A 16577-nucleotide genomic window follows, 5' to 3' on the forward strand; every position below is an offset into this window, starting at 1 on the left:
AGAAAATAGAATTGAAAGAAGAACTTGAATCAGAAATAAAAGGAATTCTCTCACCACATTTTTCAGGGACTCAAGAAAGCAAAATTTCATCAGAATAGATTTGAGAAAACAATATCCAATCAGGTGGATTTGATTCACTTATTCATTTTATAGTTGCATTTTCCAAATTTGAAGAATTTTGCATTATTCCTAGTTTTTAATTTGGACTGAATATAGTCCTAAGAGATCTGAAAAATAGATATATTTTGAAGATTGGCTTATACATTCATAGGAACCCCAGGAAGTGAGTAGACACTAAATCCTAGAGATAATGAAGTTCTCTAACTGAAACAGCTTGTTTTCTTAGTAAATTCAGACTGACAATGGAAAGCAAAATAAACTGAAACGTCAGAATTGAGAGAGCCGTCTAGAGAATTCCAGCATCCCACTTGTCAGCTGGTAGAGTCTATTTGTGGCCGTGTTCCACGCCTGCAGGAGAAGAAAGCGGTGACCGCACTCAAACTAAAATGGAGGAGTCCACAATCAGCTAGATCCAGGTCAGTGAATACTAAATCTTTTCTCTCAAATTTTAAGCAGATTAACTTGTTTTAGCCAATTTGTTTTCAGTGAAGTAGTCTTTGTCATTACATACCCGACTTAAAGTTTAGTATTTTTCTCTGAAAATGAATTTGGACACACTGACATATAAAATATCAACAGAAAAGTCTATGCATAATGTTGCCAGACCAGGCCGGGCGCGGTGGCTCACGCCTGTAATCCCAGCACTTTGAGAGACCGAGGCAGGTGGATCACGAGGTCAGGAGATTGAGACCACCCTGGCTAACACGGTGAAACCCCGTCTCTACTAAAAATACAAAAAAAATTAGCCGGGCACGATGGTGGGCACCTGTAGTCCCAGCTACTCGGGAGGCTGAGGCAGGAGAATGGCATGAACCCAGGAGGCAGAGCTTGCAGTGAGCCGAGATCATGCCACGGCACTCCAGCCTGGGCCACAGAGCGAGACTCCGTCTCAAAAAAAAAAAAGTTGCCAGACCAGATGCTGCTAAGAACTACTGAAGTCACTTTTAAAACATTATGGTTAACATTTATGTCTCACTGAATGCACTGATTCTGTAGATTTCTGTTTGTCATGCTTGAAATGTTTTTCCCCTTTTTGTGACTTCCATATTGCTACATTGAAGTTAGAATTGGTGAATTAAATCCATTAAGAATGATTAACCATATAGTCACCATCTACAGAAGCCACGAATAAAGAGGAAGCAACTTAGCAACTGAGTTTTCCTGAAAACCAAAGATATTTTTACTCACCTTTAATGAAGCTCAGAGGTCATGATGCTGACTGATTTCTGTTTCTAGAAATTTTTGAGGAAAACTATGTGGTTACACTTTTGCCAGGGATTAGGGAAAGAAGGAGAAAAGGGGGAGGAGAAGAAATAAAATATCTTACACTCTTTTGTAACAACATGTACTTACTCTTGAAGCTCTTGGGATTATTCAAAAACATCTACATTCTTAAATATATTCAGTGTTTTCAGGTAGCAATACAAATTTCCAGTTGTTTACCAGTTAGCAATGAAAACTACAAGTTCATCTTAATTGACCAAACTTATGCCAAAAGAGAAAACTGCATTATCTCAGGTGACCCTAACATTTCTGTCTTGCCAATAGAAAACTCAGGGAAAAAATCATGACTCATTTAATTCCATTTGTTAAGATGTGAGTGGGGAAATATATCTAATCCAGTGTATAATTCTATATGTGATAAAAATCCAACCAAGAGGAAAATGTATTTATGAAATATCATTAAATTGTATAACTTGGCACCACTTACATAGCCACGATTAAAGATGCAGAAAGAGTGAGCATGAAAAATAAGGGTCATTGATAGGGATGGATGCAACATTCAGGGATGTTGAATGAATTATCCTCAATGAGTTGTTATTGCGATAGTTATCCAGCATTCCAAAAGAAAAATATCTCCATTTACAGCTCTGTCTCTATCTGTGTACATGTGCATTTATATGATAGAAAAGGACAACAGATCACAGAACACAGCAGCTTAGATTTAGTAAGGCTTTGCACTTTAGTATCTAATATGCATATTAGTATCTAATATACATACTGGATTCATATACCTATAAATAACCCTAACAAAAGAAAGTATTATTTCAAAACATTTGTTATTGATAAGATTTGTCCTCTCTAAAAATGAAAGAAAGCCGTATGTGAAATTGTAGAGCCAGAAAGGAAGTTTGGAAGTCAACATTTAGAACAAGATCTTGTTTTATTGTGGTACTTGTAAGATATTATCACTATTTCATTAATATATGAATTAGGAGAAATCTAATCTTCTGTTCCTCTTTACAGCTCTGCAAAACAGCAGAGGTGAGTGGCAATGTAGCTCCATCACCCCCAAAAACCAGGACTAAAGAGGTGATGAAATATTTTAGTACTGAATTTAAAATATCATCATTCAGAAATACTGTTTTTTTTTTTCAGATCAGCCATATACACACAACCTGAGCTATGAAAAAACATGAACAATGTATCAGAATTCATCCTGCTGGGCCTCACTCACAATCCAGAACTGCAGAAACTCTTGTTTATTATGTTTTTAATCACCTACTTGATCACATTGGCAGGTAACCTGCTCATCTCAGTCATCATCTTCATCAGCCCAGCCCTGGATTCCCCCATGTACTTTTTTCTGTCCTGTTTGTCCATTAGAGATGTTTTCTACTCTTCTTCCATAGCCCCTAAAATGATCTTTGACTTGATCTCTGAAAAGAACACCATATCCTTCAATGGCTGCATGACTCAGCTCTTCGCAGAACATTTCTTTGCGGCAGCTGAGATCATCTTATTAAGTGTCATGGCCTACGACCGCTATGTGGCCATCTGTAAGCCCTTGCACTATGCAACCATCATGAGTCAACCTATGTGTGGATTCCTGATGGGGGTGGCTGGGATTCTGGGATTTGTGCATGGAGGGATCCAGACTTTGTTCATAGCCCAGTTACCATTCTGTGGCCCCAATGTCATCGACCACTTTATGTGTGATTTAGTACCTCTTCTAGAGCTGGCCTGCACAGACACTCACACCTTGGGGCCTCTGATAGCTGCCAACAGTGGATCATTGTGTTTCCTCATTTTTTCCATGCTGGTTGCTTCCCATGTCATCATCCTGTGCTCCCTAAGGACTCATATCTCTGAAGGGCGTCACAAAGCTCTGTCTAGTTGTACCTCTCATCTCTTTGTTGTCATCTTATTCTTTGTCCCTTGTTCATACCTGTATCTAAGACCTCTAACCTCCTTCCCCACTGACAAAGCTGTGACTGTGTTTTGCACCCTATTTACACCTATGTTGAACCCTTTAATCTACACCCTCAAAAATAAGGAAGTGAAAAATGTCATTGAGAAGCTCTGGAAGCACATAATGAAAACTGATAATAAATAAATCTTATGACACAAACATTTAGGCAACAATATCTGGTGATATTTTATAGAGATTTATTCTATTTCTTGATCGATGAAACTTGGGACAGTCAATTATCTTATCCTGTCTCCATCAATTTTTATTAGGAGGACATATAGTAGGCTGCGCTGACATATTCATTAAGGCCCAGTAGTAGTGCCAACAGCCCATGATACTTTTAGGAGCCCTTGAAATGCTTAATTTCTTTAAAAGAAGAAGAAGAAAATGAATATAATCTAAGTACAACTGGATTATATTTCTCTTTATACCAATACACTCATAAAATACAACTTTTAATACTTTTTATGGAGGAAAGAACTTACAAGGGCAAAAGTTTCAAGGGCTCACAAAACTTATATTGTTGTCCTGCTTGTGGGTATGAAACGGATTGACAGCAACATTTTTGACACCTTTCATACCCAGCACTACAGCTAGAATGAAGTTTTATTTTACAAGAGGACAAACAACTATATATGAAAGGGCTAAAAAGAGCATTTTCATGAAAACTTACTTTTAAAAAATTATATCTCCATTCTCTATAGTATACAATATCTACAAAAAGAATTGAAAGTTTTTTTTTTTTTTTTTTAGACAGAGTCTCACTCTGTCACCCAGGCTAGGGTATAGTGGTATGATCTTAGCTCACTGCAACCTCCACCTCCTGGGTTCAAGCGATTCTCATGCCTCAGCCTCCCAAGTAGCTGGTGTTACAGGTGCACACCACCATGCTCAGCTAATTTTTGTATTTTTAGTAGAGACGGGGTTTCACCATGTTGGCCAGGCTGGTCTCAAACTCCTGAACTCAGGTGATCAACTCACCTTGGCCTCCCAAAGTGCTGGGATTACAGGCGTGCACCACCGCACCCAGCAAGAATTGAAAGTATTATTGACTGGAGCAAAAGAAATAGATTTGATAAATATAACTGATAAAAATAACAATAAAGTTAAGGCAAAAAATATCTGTACATTAAAATCAGGTTTAGACGCCAGCAAAGGAAAAGAAAGCTCTGAAAACTAAACAGCTGTCATAGGAAATTGCCAGAGACATAGAAGTTTGTGTCATGAAACTGGATGACAGTGATCACAAATCTAGATTATAGAAAAGAATCCATACCATGAATGCAATGAAATGCTAAAAGATTCAGATATAGTCAGATGCTTTGAAGTTAGGGATTAAGAACCTTGGATCAAACAGACTTGATTTCTCACCTGGTCACCGCAGTAATTAGCCTTATCAATGTAAGCAAATCTTTTAACCTCTCTACCTGTTCCTTCATCAGTAAAAGGAAAATAACATTACATTTTTTTTTCAATTATGATAATTAAATGATTTAAATTGAAACCATGAGTCAGCTGAAAAGTATTAAAAATTGCTCCAACACTGAATACCCTTCAGGGCTGTCACGTGTGCAGCGAACTGCAGTTCCTGACAAACGATAACAAGAACATTACTACTCTTCTTCAGTCCCCACAGGCACAGCAGGATTCAGTGTCTGTCTCAGACCACTGCATTTCAAAATCTAACATTAATGTCATCCATTTACACATACAGACAGCACAACGGTAGGTTGTTTTCTTACCTAGGACACTTACTGGAGCCAGCAACCAGGTCTTTGGAAATTAAAGTCTATCCCATCACTTACTTTCTCTTCTGTTCTGAGATGAAAATACTCTTCAATGTCTCTGCAGTTACAAATGAGAGAGCTGGTGGGAGCCACTGGGAGATGCCTGAGCAGAACTAAGTTTAGAAGCTCTGATGAATGAAAGATCCCATCCTGTTCTGGTCCTCTGAAAGAAGGAGAAAGAAGAGTCAGTGCCAGGGACCAGAAGATCTGTCTCTGTACTGAGCTCGTGGTTCCTGTGGGAGAGCCCAGAAACATGTTTTCAGGAGAGCATTTCTAACTTATGGAGTTGCACATCACCAGATACGGACATTTTCTGTGTTCTCAGGACTTTATATCAGGTCACATCTTGCATACAATGCCTTTTTAAAAATAAATGCATTGTCATAATTTCCTATCAGTGCCTATTTTGTAAATACATGCAAGCAACAGTATGTTTTTTAAAAGTAAATGTATCCTTTTAAAATGTAGTTGTGTATCATTTGACCCAGCAATCCCATTACTGGGTATATAACCAAAGGATTATAAATCATGCTACTATAAAGACACATGCACACGTATGTTTATTGTGGCACTATTCACAACAGCAAAGACTTGGAACCAACCCAAATGCCCATCAGTGATAGACTGGATAAAGAAAATGTGGCATATATACACCGTGGAATACTATGCAGCCATAAAAAAAAGGATGAGTTCATGTCCTTTGCAGGGACATGGGTGAAGCTGGAAACCATCATTCTCAGCAAACTAACACAGGAACAGAAAACCAAACACCGCATGTTTTCACCCATAAGTGGGAGTTGAATGATGAGAACACATGGACACAGGGAGAGGAACATCACACACTGGGGCCTGTTGGGGGGTGCGGAGCTAGGGGAGGGATAGCATTAGGAGAAATACCTAATGTAGATGATGGGTTGATGAGTGCAGCAAACCACCATGGCACATGTATACCTATGTAACAGACCTGCACATTCTGCACATGTATCCCAGAACTTAAAGTACAATTTTTTAAAATGTAGTTCCCAAGAAAAACAGAATGAGAAATAATATAAAAACAAGAATAATGCCAATTGTGATAATGATTATAACTAATTTTTATTAAGCACTTTCTGCGAATAAAGTCCTGACCTAAGCACTCACTTTATGTTTTATATGTATTGGAAGCAGTGAATTTCTTTTTTTAGCATTTTATCTGACAGATAAAATTGCATATATTTATCATGTACAACATGATGTTTTAAAATATGTGTACTTTCTGGAATTGAGGTGGATCAGCAGGACTTGCTTTCCGAGCACCAGTCACAACCCTGCTGGTCAAAGCAGGATGCAGTAAAGAAACTGACTGAAATCAGCTAAAACCAAGATGGCAATGAAAGCGACTTCTAGTCACTCTCGTTGCTCATTATACTCTAACTATAAAGCATTGGCATGCTAAAAGACACTCCCAACAGTGCCCTGACAGTTTATAAATGCCATGGCAATGCCCAGAAGTTACTTTATATGGTTTAAAATAGGAGGAACCCTAGGTTCTGGAAACTCTCCACCTCTTTTCCAGAAAATTCGTGAATAACCACCCACTACTTACCATAATTAAGGAGTAGCTATAAATATACCTAGCCAGCAAGCAACGAGCACTACTCTGCCTATGGAAAACCTTGCTCTGTCTATGGAACAGCCATTTTCTTGTCCTTTGTTGCTCTAATAAATTTACTTTGTTTGTTCTGAATTCTTTCTGGCACAAAGCCAAGAAACTTCCCAGGCTGAGCCACAGTTGTGGGGTTCATCTGCATCATCTTTCCTGGTGACTACAAAGGGACCAATAATGTGAAGGGACTAACGAGCTGAAGGGATCTGAGGGAGACATTTACCTGAACCCCAAATTAAGACCAAGTGGCACCATTTGGCCTTCATGGATGGGAGAGTGTCCCCTTTGTTCACCCTCCTATTCAGACGATTGTTTCTATTCAGGCCTTTTTGTTTCTTTTGTTATTTTGAGAGGTCCCTCATTGCACTCTGGATTTTTTTACATTCCCTCTTGGATTGTAGGTTAGAGTCCCACCCTACGGGCAGTCTTGGTCTTTGTCATATCACCATTTTCAGCGGCCTCCTCTAGTCCCTCTTTTTCCTCAACCAAAATGCTTTCTTCCCTTTTTGTGGAATTCAGACTATGAGAATCCTGTCACCCTATTTTTTGGGGGTGGGGGTTAAAAAAACTAAGAATTTTATTGGCACAAATTACTGGTTTCTATCCCATATTTTCTCAACTATCATTTTTTATTTTGTATTTTTTACTTTAAGTTCTGGGATACATGTGCAGAACGTGCAGGTTTGTTACATAGGTATACATGTGCCACGGTGGTTTGCTGCATCCATCAACCCATCATCTAGGTTTAAAGCCCCACATGCATTAGGTATTTTTCCTAATGTTCTCCCTCCCCTTTCCCCCCAACCCCCAACAGGCCCTGGTTTGTGATGTTCCCCTACCTGTGTCTATGTGTTCTTATTGTTCAACTCCCACTTATGAGTAAGAACATGAGGTGTTTGGTTGTCCATTCCTGTGTTAGTTCGCTGAGAATGATGGTTTCCAGCTTCATTCATGCAAAGGAGATGAACTCATTCTTTTTTGCTGTCACCCTATTTTCACCTCTCCTTCTATACTTTGCTTATTACAACACCTCTTTTCTTGTATTCCATTTGCCAGTGGATGCAGTCATCACTCTACTGCTCACTCATATCTCATAATTCACTTTCATCACACCCTGCTAACTGTACTTACACCCTCTTTGCAGGAACTGGTGACAACTTCCCCACTGACCTTTCTTGAGAAAAAAAGGTGAGAATTTAAAAGGGAAAATAACTGGGCTCTCACTAGACTTAGAAAAACTTCTGTAGAGATCCTCATTAGACACGGGGACGATGGTGAGCATCCCGAAAAACTCACCACTAGGGTGCCTTTTAGGCAATTGGAGCAAATTCATATTGACAGCTTCAAGAGAAAGAAATTCATTTCCTGCTGCAATACCATTTGGGTCCAATACAAATTGGAAAATCAAGAAATTTGGCCTAAAAATGGTTCTTTACATTATAATACTATTTTACCGTTGGACTTATTCTGTGAAAAGGAAGGAAAATGGACAGAGGCCCCTTATGTACAGGTGTTTACAGCCCTTAAACAGAACCCTCACTTAAGGGAGAGCTGCAGGATGTGTCTGGCTCATGTTACTTCCGGATACCAAGAAACTGCACTTCCTAGATGATACCCTCCTAGATGCTCTCCCTAGGAGGCCCACATGCCCCCTGGAGCCTCCTCAGTTCCCTGAATCTGAGGGGAGTCCACTAGTTCTCCAGTACAGGATTTCACCTAAGGTCATCAGACATCCCTCCCGCTTAGCCAGTTAGGCCCAACCTGTACCCCCTGCTGCTTGAGGAAATAAGCCCAACCAGTACCACCAGGAGTGAGGCCCCATATCAGCCCCTAAAATGGAACCTGTGTCCATTGCAAGAGGTAGCTGACAGATATAGGGGAACAATCAGAGTACATGCGCCTCCTTTTGTGTCTGATTGGATTTTATGCAAGGAGAAATTTGGCCCATTTTTGGAGGATCCAGGGAAGTTTACAGAGGAGTTTGTTAAATTGACCACATACTTTGACTTAACTTGACAAGACTTGCAAATATTATTGTCCACCTGCTGTACCATAAGATAGAAACAAAGGATTCTGGGTACTGCCCATGAATACGCAGATGGAGTAACTGCTTGAAACAAAAGCCATGCCATTTATCACGTGGAGGGAGATGCAGTTCCAGACCTGGACCTCAGTGGGATTGCCAGAGGGGTTCCCAAGATTTCAAATGCAGAAATCACATGGTAACTTATTTAAGAGAAGGTGTGGAAAAGTGTATGGTTAAGCCAGTTATGACGAGGTTACAGAAGTAACTCGGGGAAAGAAGAACATTCTGCTCTGTTTCAGGACAGTATGGCTGAGGCACTCAGGAAATATACTAATGCAGACCAGACTCCTGGGAAGGGCAAGCTCTCGTAGGTGTGCATTTTATTACTGGATCTGCCCTTGACTTAGAAGGAAACTACAAAAGGCAGAAATGGGACCTCAAACACCCAAGAGCCAACTCTTAAACACGGCCTTTGGAGTAGACAACAATAGGGGCAAGGCAGAGGAGGTGAAGAAAATCCAAAGAAATAGCCAAAAAGCACAATTGTTAGTGGCTGCCTTAAACTCCGTGCCACCTCAGGATTACCCATTCTGAGAAAGTGTCACGAAATCGGCCTCTGGAATGTCCAGGTGAGAGTCCCTGACTTGCTGTCCCCTGGGCCAGTGTGTTTTCTGTAAGCAAGAGGGCCATTGGGAAAGGGACTTCCTCAGGCTCTGGAGAAAGCCTCGGCCACCCACACTCATAAAGGCTGAGAGAACAGAGGATTGAATGGGCCCGAAGTCCTCCATGGTTTCCACTGGACATCTTGCCATCTCCACAGAGGAGCCTTGGCTAACTCCTGATTTGGTAGGTAAGAAGACAGTTCTTATTGGGTAAGAGTTCTGACCCATTTCTCAGGGCCAGTGTCTTCCTGCTCTTATACCATAACAGAGATTAATGTCCAAGAATTAGGAGATTCACCCACTGCCTTGGTTACAATGTGCGGGACCATAGGTTTTAAACCTGAGTGCCCTATGTCTTTACTGGGAAGAGACTTACATTCCCAATTACAGGCCACAGTTCAATTTGAGGAGCCTTATGATAAGGCAATGGGCCACGAAGGGCTCTAAGTGCATAACTTAATACAGACAGATAAATAAAAGACCTCGCTTCCACTGCATGTTACTTCTCAAGTAGACCCCTCTGGGAAATAGAAGTTGCTGGTAGAGCTGTTAATGTACCCTCAGTCCAGGTTACCTTGAAGCCCAATATTGGTTACCCATGGAAGAAACAATATCCATGAGACCTGAAGCACAATCGGTCATACAACCCCTGATAGCAAAATTTCTAAAGTATGGACTACTACAACCCTGGCAGTCCCCATGTAACACCCCCATCCTGTCTGTAAAGAAAGAAAATGGGGAATACAGATTTAAGACCTGAGGACAGTTAATGAGGTAGTAGTCCCTGTCTACCCAATAGTTCCTAACCCTTACACAATATTGACCCAAGTCTCTGAAGATGCTAATTGGTTCACAGTATTAGATTTAAATGTGCTTTCTTTTACATACCTTTACACCCAGATCTCCCAGTATATTTTTGCTTTTGAATGGACTATCCCAACCTTCATGCTATATCTCAGTTTACCTGGACTGTCTGTCTTAGGGACAGTCTCATCTCTTTGGGAATGCATTGACAAAATAATTAAGGGAATTATAGTTAAAGAATGGATCCATTTTACAATATATAGACGACCTATTAATTTCCAGCCCTACTAGGGAATACTCTGATAAAAGTACAATTCAGGTCCTTCATTTTGGGAGAAAACAAGGGTATTGTGTATCCCCCACCCCAAGCACAAGGCCTAGATTTCTGTTCAACATGTTAAACACTTGGGATACATGTTCCCTCCTGGGACAAGGACCCTAGCCCAGAAACAAAAAGAGACCATCCTGGCACTTCAGCCCCTTCAGAGTAAGAAATAGTTAAGAACCTTTGTGGGAATAACTGGATTATGCTGGATTTGGATTCCTGAGTTGGGGCTTATAGCAAAACCACTCTATGAAGGTCTAAAAGGGAATGATCATGAGCCTTTGAACTGGGATGGAACCTGCCAACAGGCATTTCTGACCTTAAAAGAAAAGATGGGAACAGCCCCTGCTTTGGGACTCTCAAACTTAGAAAAACCTTTCACCCTCTATATGGCTGAAAAACAAGGGACAACTTTGGGTGTTCTAACTCCAAGGCTCGGGAATAATCCTAGACGAGTGGCTTCTCTAAACAGCTGGAACAGGTGGTAGCTGGATGGCCAGGATTCTTGCAAGCTATGGCCACCATCACTCTATTGGTAGAAACAGTCAGTAAATTTACCTTGGAGCACCATTTAGATGTTATGACCTCCCCATCAAGTACGGAAGGTTCTAGAGGCAAAAGGACATCAATGGCTAATAGGAGGCCAGTTACTTAAATATCAGGCCCTTCTGCTTGACATCCCCAGATGTTACCTTTAAGGTATGTTAAGTTTTAAACCCTGCTACCCTGTTCCCAGACTCCACATCCCAAGAAACAGATCCCCAATTCATCCACTCGTATGTGAAAACCATGAAACAGACCTACTCTAGCAGGTCTGACCTTAAAGATGAGCCCCTGATAGCTTTGATGTTTTGTGGTCTACAGACAGGAGTAGCTTTATTCATAAAGGAGTAGTAAAGAAGGCAGGTAATGCTATAGTTAACCAAGAAGAAGTTATTAAGGCCAAAGCTTTACCGCCCCAGACTTCTGCTCAAAAAGTGGAATTAATTGCTCTAATAAGGACCCTCCAACTGGGAAAAGAGTCAATATTATTTACTCACTCTAAATATGGGTTCCTGATGTTCCATGCTCATGCTGCCTTGTAGAAAGAAAGAGGACTACTAACATCTAAGGGGTTCCCCATGAAACATCACAGAGCTCTTAGAACTTTTAGATACTGTCCAGCTCCCAAAAGAAATAGCAGCTATTCATTGCAGGGGACACAAAAAGGGAGACATGTCTTATTAGAGGAAATACTCTGGCAGACAGAGCAGGCAAGGCCACTGCTACAAGAAGATCAGTGCCACTGGCCACTGCACTAATGCCTATACTCCACCCATGTCAGCAGAATCATACTATGCACCTGAGGAAATGAAACGAACAGAAAGAAAGGCTTACAAAAAGAGTCCCTCATGGTAGTTGCTAGAAAGCAGTAAACTTTCTCCCCAAGGCTGAGCAATGGAAAATAATTAAGCATTTCCCTAACTCCTCACATTTGGGATGGAATTCTCTCTTCAAATCGGTTTCCCAAATATTCTTGGAGAAGGGACTGTTCCTGACTGAAAAAGGGGTCACCAGGGCCTGTGAACTCTGTGCCCATAATAACCCAGGAAGCCACCTACTCAAACCTTTATAACATCAAGGAACCCTGGGGAAGACTGGCAAATAGACTTCACTCAGACTGCCTTACAGAGTACTACAATATTCGCTAGTACTTACAGCCACTTTCACCAGGTGGATAGAAACTTTTCCCGCAAGGACAGAAAAAGTATTGGAAGGGTCCAAATTCTTACTTAAAGAATTTCATCCCAAGGTTTGAATTACCAAAAAGCTTGCAAAGTGCTAATGGACCCTCCTTCATAGGGAAGGTGACCCCGCAGGTTTCCTCCATCTTGGGCATTGGACATTACCTGTCGTCGTCGTTCCTCCTGGAGGCTTCAATCCTCTGGTAAGGTAGAAAGAGCCAACCATGCTTTTAAAAGGACATTAGCAAAACTCTGTTGGGACACCTGGGAGGCCTGAGTTTTTCTCCAATCCATAGCCCTCTTGTGCATAAGGAGGGCTCCAAGAGGAACCCTAAAACTTAGTCCATTTGAAATAACCTATGGAAGGCCCTTTCTAACTTCAGATTTCCTGTTTGATGAGGAGACACCTAGAACGCTCATTCATATGATCAACTTAGGCCAGTTTCGAAAGGCCTTTCAAGAATATGGAAATAAAGCATTTCCCTTTCCCACAAAGGAAAAGAATAAGTCCCCTCTTGAATCCGGGACTTAGTCTTACTGAAAACCTGGAAAGAAGGGAGGCTTCCCCAAGGATCTATTACGACCAAAATAAAAAGCCCCTATCAGGTGTTGTTAAATACCCCCGTGCTGCTGTGAAACTTCAGGGAGTCACTAGTTGGGTACACCTGTGTAGGATTAAACGTATTTTCTCATGAGTCCCTGCAGGTGTGAGAGAAGAACACCACCTACACTTGTGAGCCGCGAGAAGATTTAAAGCTGTTGTTTCACAATCACACAGATAAGTAGCATGACAAGGAAAAGTATGTGCAGTAATAAACCACACCTGTTGTTCTTATGGTAACAATTCAGAGTTAGTTGAACTGCAAGCTCAAGGCCTTCCACCCTCCTGCAACTCTTTAAAATTAAGGAAGAGTGCATAATCTCTGAGGGGAAAATGAGGTCGATCAGCAGGGCTTGTGTTCCAAGCACCAGTCACAACCCCAGCCATGACGCACAGCTGGTCAAAGCCCCAATTTTGGGGTTTGCCTGCATCAGAATGGTTAAATCAAGCGAATTAACATATGCATTACCTCACATAGTTATCCTTTTTGTGGTGAAAACACTTAAAATCTACCCTCTTAGCATTTTTTAAGAATACAGGATATCGTTATCTACTATAGTCACCATGCTGTACAATAGATGTCTTGAACTTATTCCTCCCATCTAACTGAAATTTTGTGTCCTTTGACCTACACCATGAAGGCAGCGATTTGTGACCTTAAGTTATTTCTGTGCTTACCTGTTTAAGCCTCAAAGCACGGAATTTACCTCTGTCTAAACTATTTCATTATTTGAACATAATTGTGACCCTACTCACAGTAAACTGTCAGTACCAACAAAACAATGATATTGTATTTATAATTATGATGGCTATTTTTAATTTACTTGAGTGTTTATTATGTGCAAAGTACTTTATATTCTTTCTGTTATTTGTTAATAATTCTCACTGCCGCTCAATGAACATGATAACCTTGATATTCCCATTTCATAAATTAAGAAACCAAGAGACAGAAAGGTTAATTATAGTGTTCAAGGTTAAGTAGCTAAAATTTGGGTTAGAGAGAATTGTGGTCTAAGCCTGTCCAACCCAAACCCCTCATGCTTTGCCAAATTCTATTCTGCTTCCACTTAATATAAACAAACAAGTTAGTTGTCTTAAATGTCTTATATTTACATTGAAATTGTCTTCTTGAAACTCTTTGGCCTTCTTTTTTTTAATAAATGTTATTGCATATATCACTTTTTGAACTAATTTGCAGGTGAACTAGTTTTCAAAGACAGATCAGGCTGAAAATGTTGTGTCTGCAAAGAACCAGCTAGTGATTTGTCAGTAATTCATAACTCCAAAATGTTTTGATTCACACATATCAGGGAACTTCTTTGAAATTAACTCTCTTTTTCTCCACCTGCACCACTTTGTACGTGAAGGAACAGCCCATAACTTATACAGTGCTACTTTCCTCTGATAAATCACAAAAGAAAAAAGTAGCAAATATTTTTATATGACTATGCATTCATTTTGATGTTGTTCATTCAAACAAAATTCCACTTGAGGGAGAGGGGTTCAAGAGAAGTGGGAAAAAAATGATTTTTTAAAGTTGCTTGCCAGTGCAATCAGCTGCAAAATAAAAAATCTCAAACACAGGTCTTCTCTTTTTACTTAACCAGTATATTTTCCACACTACTTAAAATTCAGAGGATTACATTATTTCTAACCTTTATTCTTCTGTGACCCTTTTCTCACCAGCAAGGAAGGAAACTTATTTATCAGGCTCCTATCACCTGCCCAACACTCATCTTCGTACACACTTTCCTCTTACAAGGGCATGACCTAAGGAATAAAATGTCCATTTATAGTTGAAGAAACGAAGCATCAGATAAGTTTATTTGCCTAAGTTGACTTGTAAGCTGAACAAATAAATAATTTAACCCTAGAGTGTAGTTTCCACCTTTTAGGTTGGCAGAGGCTTAACCAAGGGTGTAGATTAAGTTGAAGTTATGACAAAACAGCAATAATTGAGAAGTGAAGAGGTCTTGGAGGTAATGTGATGGGAGGGGGCCGTGGGGATCAGTGAAAAGACTGGCCTTGAATAGGAAGATAAGTGAGAATAATTGTCGGTGTAAGTAAAGGCACAGGGAATTCATGGGATCAGGAGAGGGGCACCAGCACAATATCTTAATTTGACTTCATCTAAAGAAAAATCTAAATTGTCTGATGTTTAGGTTTAAAAAACACATAAAAATACAAAGGAGAGAAAAAAACAAGTGCCGTTTTCTTATCATCAATAAGCTACTATTTTAAAGTCTAACATATCTGTTTTATGGGGTTTCTTTCCATTTTTAATTACACAAAGTCATGTGCTGATAGCTTGTGCTTGTTAAATTAAGATATAAAAAGTAGAAGTAAAAGGCTCCTCTGCTCTTCTACTTCTCAGGACAAAAAAAATACTATTCTCTGCCTTCACACACACAAATACGTACTAACACATGCACACACAGAGAAAATATTATTGACGTTTAGTGGTTTTTCTATCAATGTTATCATACTAGATGCATCATTTTCAACTTACTTTGCATTCAACATTGTTTTTCAGATTGATCTGTATTAACAAATAAAAATACAATTCATTTCTTGTAACTGCTGTACAGTAATCCACCATACGCCATGGTTGCCAACGCAATCCCCTGGTTGATTACTTCTATGTTTTATTACAAACAATTCTGTGGTGAAAATCCTTGTACATGTTTCCATGTAATGAAATTCTTAGGTATTAAGAATATCTAAATTAGTTGTTCTCTAAATAGATAACTGTGAGTGAATCAAATGGTTAGTACTTACTTTAACAAACACCACCAAAGAGCTGTCCATGCTGACTGTGCCACCAGCAGTGTACGACAGAGCCGCCACTTCCCATCTCTGGCCACACTTGATATTGTCAAGTGCTTTAGTCTTTGCCAATATGTGAAATATGTGAAAATGGATTCTTATTGTTACTATAATTGGCATTTCCCTGATGGCCACCAAAGTATTTTAAATGTTTGTATAAACAGTAAATTTTTTGTTTACACATTTTACCTATGTATATATTGGTTGTTTAGCTTTTTCTTCTTACACTGTAGCAGTGCTTTTTATATTCTGATTCTTTGGCTATTACACATGTTGCCAATACCTTCTCCCAGGCAGTGTCTGGTCTTCTGACTCTGTTTATGGTGTCTTCTTATCATTCAAAAGCAATTTATTTATTACACTGCCACATTTATTGATCCGAATTTTCTCTCTCATTTCAGAAAGCTTTCTCTGGCCTAGATCATAAATATATGCTCAAACAATATCTTCTATTAATTTTTAAAAAGAAATGTTTGAGTTTAGGATTTTTTTCATCTGAAATTTATTTTCATAGTCATGTAAAGTAGGAACTAATTTTATGTTAAAATCTTCAAGTGGCTTCACATTTTCTTACAGGATTGAGGCCAAATACACTGTGTCCTGAAAGCACGTACTGATTCTGTGACTGTAAATTTCCCTTTTCATTCCTCACATTTTTAGTTGATTCATCCGACTCCTTTTACTCATACTTCAACATTCAGTGAAATATAGCCTCTTGCATGTAATACTCCTTGATCCACTCAGTGTTGAAAACCCTTCACTCCTCTCCCGACTGTAGCTGGCTCACACACTACTGTTGCATTGTAACAGTAGTTACAATGCGTTGTGAAGTCATCACATTGTGAAGTCATCCATTTACATGCC

General features: G+C 39.7%; 1 protein-coding gene across 1 annotated transcript; it reads left to right on the forward strand.

The window, feature by feature from the left end:
- Nucleotides 1-340: 340 nt before the first annotated feature.
- LOC126935675 (olfactory receptor 4C45-like) lies at nt 341-3831 on the forward strand. The gene is made up of 2 exons (XM_050757453.1): nt 341-536; nt 2500-3831. The coding sequence occupies exon 2, from the start codon at nt 2537-2539 to the stop codon at nt 3455-3457; it is 921 nt and encodes a 306-aa protein (XP_050613410.1). The 5' UTR covers nt 341-536; nt 2500-2536; the 3' UTR covers nt 3458-3831.
- Nucleotides 3832-16577: the final 12746 nt, after the last annotated feature.

Source organism: Macaca thibetana, chromosome 14 (assembly GCF_024542745.1).
Source record: "Macaca thibetana thibetana isolate TM-01 chromosome 14, ASM2454274v1, whole genome shotgun sequence".
In the NCBI taxonomy this organism is placed as follows: domain Eukaryota; kingdom Metazoa; phylum Chordata; class Mammalia; order Primates; family Cercopithecidae; genus Macaca; species Macaca thibetana.